General features: G+C 39.9%; 1 protein-coding gene across 1 annotated transcript; it reads right to left on the reverse strand.

Moving 5' to 3' along the window:
• Positions 1 to 1842: 1842 nt before the first annotated feature.
• RETNLB (resistin like beta) lies at positions 1843 to 3654 on the reverse strand. The gene is made up of 4 exons (XM_044255031.1): positions 3579 to 3654; positions 3245 to 3387; positions 2698 to 2775; positions 1843 to 2108 (listed from the first exon to the last, which is right to left on the reverse strand). Exons 2-4 carry the CDS (start codon positions 3366 to 3368, stop codon positions 1981 to 1983), a joined length of 330 nt encoding a protein of 109 aa, XP_044110966.1. The 5' UTR covers positions 3369 to 3387; positions 3579 to 3654; the 3' UTR covers positions 1843 to 1980.
• Between the last annotated feature and the right edge of the window lie 2724 nt (positions 3655 to 6378).

The following is a 6378-nucleotide window of genomic DNA, read 5'->3' on the forward strand; positions in this document are numbered from 1 at the left end:
ACTAATTCATTTGTTCATGGCAGCTCTTCCATGGGCCAGGTGCCATTCTAAGCACTGGGGATTCAATGATATGCAAGTTAGACAAAGTTTTATCTTTCATTGATTACAATGTCAGATAAATATGTATTTTGAAGTCCAGACTAAAAAGCATTAAGAAGAAGAAGAAGGAGGAGGGGCGCCTGGTTGGCTCAGTGGGTTAAGCCGCTGCCTTCAGCTCAGGTCATGATCTCGGGGTCCTGGGATCGAGTCCCGCATCGGGCTCTCTGCTCAGCAGGGAGCCTGCTTCCCTCTCTCTCTCTCTCTCTGCCTGCCTCTCCGCCTACTTGTGATCTCTCTCTCTGTCAAATAAATAAATAAGAAATCTTTTAAAAAAAAAAGAAGAAGAAGAAGAAGGAGGAGGAGGAGGAGGAGGAGAGGAAGGAAGAGGAGGAAGAGAGGGAGGAGGAGGAGGAGGAGGAGAAGAGGGAGAAGAAAAGGACAAAAGATAGAGCATGCCAGAAAGGTTTCTCTGAAATAAAGATGACTGACTTTGTGTGTGAACTTTGTAACTACCTAGAGGATGTGAATTAGAAAGGCCCTGAGGCCCTGAGGAGGGAGGGTGCTGATTGCTTATAGGAACACCAAGAATTCAGATGTGGCCAGGGTGAAGGATCAGAATGAGGTTGGATATATTTCCAGTGGCTAGATGCAGATCATGTTGGCCATGATAAATATTGGGATTTTATTTTCTGTGTAATGAGAAACCACTAGAATGTGTAATTTGGACAGACGTATGACATGATTTTGTTTTTTATTTTAAGAAACTCACTCTACTTGTCATAGTAGGGTATTGAGTTATTATTGCACCAACTAATAGTACACAATTGAACAAAACATTTATAACTAATTTCAATAAGTAATAAACACAAAAGGTATATTTTGGAAATGTATTTCTTAATGAGAGAGATGGAACCGCTTTTTTTTTCCTTTGAGTAGTTTATATGTCCACAAACAAATAATCCTAGAGAGAGATGAGATTTAGAGCCAAGTGTATTTTTCTTTTTTCTTTTCATAGTTATAAGCTTTGAGATGACAACTTCATAATTAAGTTTGCAGGGAGGGAAAAATTTTATTGTAGTTATATTCAGAATTCCTTCTGAGTTATTTGTTAAAAATCATACTGCAACTTATTATTAAAAATATTTTTGGTGGTCTACCAATTGATAACTAGATGATATCCTTCTTCAATATTGTGTCAAACACTAGAAGTCTCACAACTTATAAAAGGACTTGTTACCCAGTCACCAGATTACTCAACCTTCATGCCAATATTTTGAATCATTCCTTTTCATCCTGCAGATATTTGTACCCTAAGCTGATGAATCATGGTAAGGTTCTATGTTAGGTAAAGGCTGTATTTTTCTTTTGTTATGGGAGAGAAAGACAATGGCAAATTCATCACTTTGATCAAAATAGTTCTCTGACACAAAGTTTAGGAAACAGTATATACACAAAGCAGAAATCTAGAAATTTATTCTTTTAAAACTGTCATTACCTACCCCCACCTTGGAAAGTCTGCCTGCACTTAGTCTGGAGCTCACTGTTCTACTCAGTGAGATCCATGAGTGCATGCACGTTATTTACTTTCTCTGCACTTCAAGTGCCAAGCAAAATGCCTGGCACAGTCATCATCCTTTTGTTAAACATGAGGGAACTAGGGGACTGGAGTATCAATCTCACTTTTTCCCATTCTCCCCCATATTTTTCCACATTCTTGCTGAAATGGAGTAATTAGGATGCTGGAGAAATTTTCTGACTAGAGCAATTCTAAGCCAGGGCAGTAACATCAAAAATACAACCACGAGAGATGCAAAAATTGTCTTTACTACCCAAGAAGCAGGTTGTAACAAATGAAAGGGACAGTTTGAGTCCGTTTTCCTGTTTGGCGTATGGTTTCATTGCAGTCATGGTCACACAGCTGGGTTTTCATCCTCCTCCACCTCAGGTCAGGTGACAGCAACGAGCAGTGGTCCAGTCAATCGTGCTGCACTGGCAGTGGCATGTTGTTTCTCCCCGGATATCCCAGGAACCACAGCCATAGCCACAGGCACAGCCAGTGACAACCATCCCTACATGGGCACATGAAACACAGAAATTAGAATGCTTGGATTTTGAGATGAGGGAGGTATACTCCTACCATTTTTCATTTCTGTGCAGCCCAATGATAGATATAAGTTTTGCAGGGCTGAATGGTAATTCAGTTTTAAGAGCCCTCTTTAAGGGGAAAAAATACAAAATCTACTAACACAAAGTTAGGTATAGGGCCATGGAAGAGACCTGTGAAATTGAGGGGCCTGGGCATTTCTTTCCTTAGATTTATGATATATTTACCTCTATGCTAGCCCTACCCACCCAAACAAGGGAATAGATTGGGAGATGAATGACAGGAGGAAATGGTAGGTGACAGATCATAACAGGACAACTGAGGGAAGGGAGGCTGGTGTGTGAAGTCATGAAAGGAAGGTGGGAAGGGAAGAGGAAGAAACTCAAGAGCTCTTGGTAGCATTGTTAAGGGAAATGAGAATGGGCAAGAGATCACTGGGAACCAAGAGTTATGACCCAGCCCCAGGATAACGCAAACATGAGATAGGGGAAAGGGATGGTCAGGGGAGGGCATAGGGCATCTTACCCACCATTCCTCCTCATGGAGTTATTTACCTGCAGGGCACGAGGACAGTCTGCCTGAGCTTGTGATACTGACACATGTCATCTTTTTTGCTGGAGAAGTACTTATCTCTGAATAGGAGAGAAGAAGGGATATTGCCCATGATATCTATCTCCCATAATCCCCTTCCAAATCTCCTTTTACCTCAGAGGCATCAATGTCCATAATCATGCTACTCATTAGCTTTTAAAGTTTAGTTTCCTCATTTGTAAAATGAAAGTAACAGTTGTACTTACATCCTAATGTGAAAATTAAGTAATCTATGTAACGTTTGCATTATACTCCAATCATAATGAGTATTCATAAGTTATAACTATCTTCCTCTTCATCACCAACATCATCAAGCTATTATCATCAGGGAAACCTGCAGTTTTAACCAGGAGTCCAAAAATGATATGGGAGTAGAGCTCAGGGCAGGAAGATTAAGCTTGAATGGACTTAATAGAAGTTGAGTATTTGAGGATGGAATAAACAAGTTAGGTTTAGGGATAGGAGGCATAGTCAGGGGTTCTATCCCACTTCCTGCCCCCAGTCAATTACCCAAGCCGTTGAGAACTTCTTTTATCTTTGTATCCACAATGGAGTCTAAGGAACACGGAGCAGTCTCTGGGATCATCAGCTGGACGAGGATGAGAAGGAGAAAAATGCAAGAGGTAGACTTCATCCTGTTGAAAGGCAGTGTCCTGGGGATGGGAGGAAAAATAGAATGCTGACATCTCTGAGCTCCACTATCGTTGGAAAGGAAGAGAAAAAAGCACATGGAGAGTTTCAAGAGAGAACAGACAGAGGAATATCAGTATCAGTATGGGAGAGCTTAGATCTCTCCCAAGTGGCTTGAAGAATTAGAGGGTAGCTGCAGAGCAAATTCACTCACCGAGAGTTCAGAAATGGTCTATAAAGACTGATCAGGAAAGGTGGTTTTATATATCCTGTGGTATTGACCTGGAACCCCTCAACACCCAAGCAAGAACAACATAAAAACACACTCCCCAGTACATCTTCAAAGAAATGCCTGCTAGGGTGTGACACACAACTGTGATAAATTCAGTGTGTCTATGATAAGCAACAGCTGCTTTTGCTCTGGTTCTCAGCCAGAGCTTTCTGTTCTTCCTCATTTCTGTTCTTCCCTTTCCTTTCTTCTTGGCAACCCCAAAAGGCCAGCACCTAAGCCTTCTGTTAACATTCTCATATTAAAGGGCTTTTGTTTGCTCCTTCATCAGGAAGAGGTGACTTTAGGGTCTCAGCAGAGCCCTAATTGTCACCTGTGTAAACATCATTTTATTGTCCCTGGCTAATCCCATCTGTGAGAAAGTGACAGAAAACCTGATTAGCACTGGTTTATAAACAGGGAAGTTTATTGTTTAATTAACCATAAGCATAGTCTTTGATTGCAAAGTTCTTGTTGGAAGTTCAATAGGGTCATTACCAGCCTGAACTTTACCCCTTTTTTCCTACAATTCTCAGTTCACTGGATTTTTATCCTTGATCATTCTCTTGATAGTCCCAAGGTGGCAGGCATCATGACAGCCTCAGCCAAAATCCTGAGCAGGAAGGAAGGAAGGACTCGGGTAAGGCCATTTTCTTTGGAGGCTTTGCCTTTTCATTTTCAAAGCAAGATTTCTCCCTAGAAACTCGAGCAGATTTCCCCTTATATTTCATTGTTCCATTCTGGGTCACATGATTTCCCTTTCTAGTGTGACTGAGAAATTGAGTAGATTTCTACAATCCCTTATATAAGACCCTTGGGCTCATAGGTGATTTAGTTTCTAGGATGGGGCACATGGTCACCAGAATTGAATCCCATGATTCAAAAGCAAGATGAAGCAGAGAATGGCTGTTGGATCACCATTGTTGGAGGCAGTCAGGTGGGGAAACCCAGCCCTGCTGCTGCCATCGTGGTCCTCACTGCCTCTTTCCCTAAAGATGCCTCCAGGGACCAGCTATTTCTTCAACATATCTCTCTCAGGAAACTTTGAGAATGGGGCTCCATGACACTAGAAAAAGTCAAGGATGTTTCCTTAATGCCCAGGTAGGAGCTGAGGAGACAAAAGAGTGATAAAGAGCAGGAAAGAGCACAAACTTGTATTTACTATAAAAGTTGGGTACAGTTGTCCCATTTGTTAATTCAGTGGCTATAATTCTTCTCTATATAAATTATGGCTCTGGTGACTCAGCAGTGGAGAATTTTTTGCCCCCTTGATACTACACTCTAAGGTGGAAGATAAATATATAGTATGTCAGATATTGAAAAAATGCCTTGAAAAAAAGAAATGAAGTCAAGGCAATTGGATATACTTCTGCACTATTGCATATAATGCAGTGACATCTCAGAAAAGATGTCAGAGAAGACATCTCAGAAAAGATAACTTGTAAAAAATGACCTGTAGTCGTGTGGGGTAAACCATAGAAAAAGCTGGGACAAATGTTTTAGGCTAAGGGGCAAGCAAATATAAAGAACCCAAGGCAGGGAGATGGTTTGTGTGTTGAAGGAATAGTAACAAAGGCAGTATGGCCAAAGAGAGTAAAATAAGTAAAGCAAAGAGAAGTGATGAAAGTGGTCAAAAATACAACTGGGGTCAGGTTGGTTATACAGTACTTGTAAACCAACATAAGGGCTCTGGGTTTTATTGTAAATTTGATGGGAAATTATAGGAGCATTTTGTTCAAGGACTGATGATATGGCTTATTTATATAAGATCATTTATGTTTTATAAAGCTTACTAAGGCCACTGCTATGGAAGAGACAGAGGAAAAGAGGTAAGCAAGAAACCCAGCATCAAGGTTTTGCACAGTTCTGGGTACCAAATGGTAGTCAGAACTGGGTAAATTTTCATTACATATAGAAGGTTAAGCCTCTTCAGTTTTACTGATGCACTGGGTATGACATATAGGCAAAAGAGCGTAATGAAAGATTGAGGTTATATTTTAAATAACTTGTTGAAGAATGATGCCATTTGCTGAAACGGGGACCCCTTGGGACAGCATAGATATGGCAAGAACATTAAATCATATTTGATCATAGTCAATTTAATATGCTTATTAGACATCTAGCTTTGAGCTGTGGCATAGGATATAAGTCTGGGGTTCAAGGGAAAGGTGAGAGTCAGAGATATAAATTTGAGAAAAATAAATCCATAGATGAATATAGTAGCATAGATAATTTAATTAAGACTGAAAACTTTTTTAAGGGAGTCAAGAAAGTGATAGACTGCGAGGCAGATGTCTGAAAGAATATTGATTTAAGATTTGAATTGAACTGCATTGACTAATGGGTTTGTTGAGAATGGCAGGGAAAGAGAAGAGAACAGGATCACAAAAGAGTATGTTTGGGTTACAATGAGCGTGGGCAACAGGGAGAGTGACCATAACCTCTGGGCAACAGTTGTAGTCAGCACCATGCCTAGCATATTTGATACACAGAGGGGATCACTCTAACACTCCTCTCCCTTACATAACAAAATTATTTCCAGTAATAATTATGCAGTAATAATTATTTCTTAATTCATTCTCTAGTTTTAAAACAAATAAAAAACATTAAAAGAACAGATGTCAATTTTAAAGCTTATGCTTAAATTCAGCATAATATTTTTGTGTGAATTAAAATTTTCACTTACTGAACAAAAAAATGTTATACCACTCAGTTTGCATACTCTTTGGGTTTAAAATTTTAAACA

Source organism: Neovison vison, chromosome 6 (assembly GCF_020171115.1).
Source record: "Neovison vison isolate M4711 chromosome 6, ASM_NN_V1, whole genome shotgun sequence".
In the NCBI taxonomy this organism is placed as follows: domain Eukaryota; kingdom Metazoa; phylum Chordata; class Mammalia; order Carnivora; family Mustelidae; genus Neogale; species Neogale vison.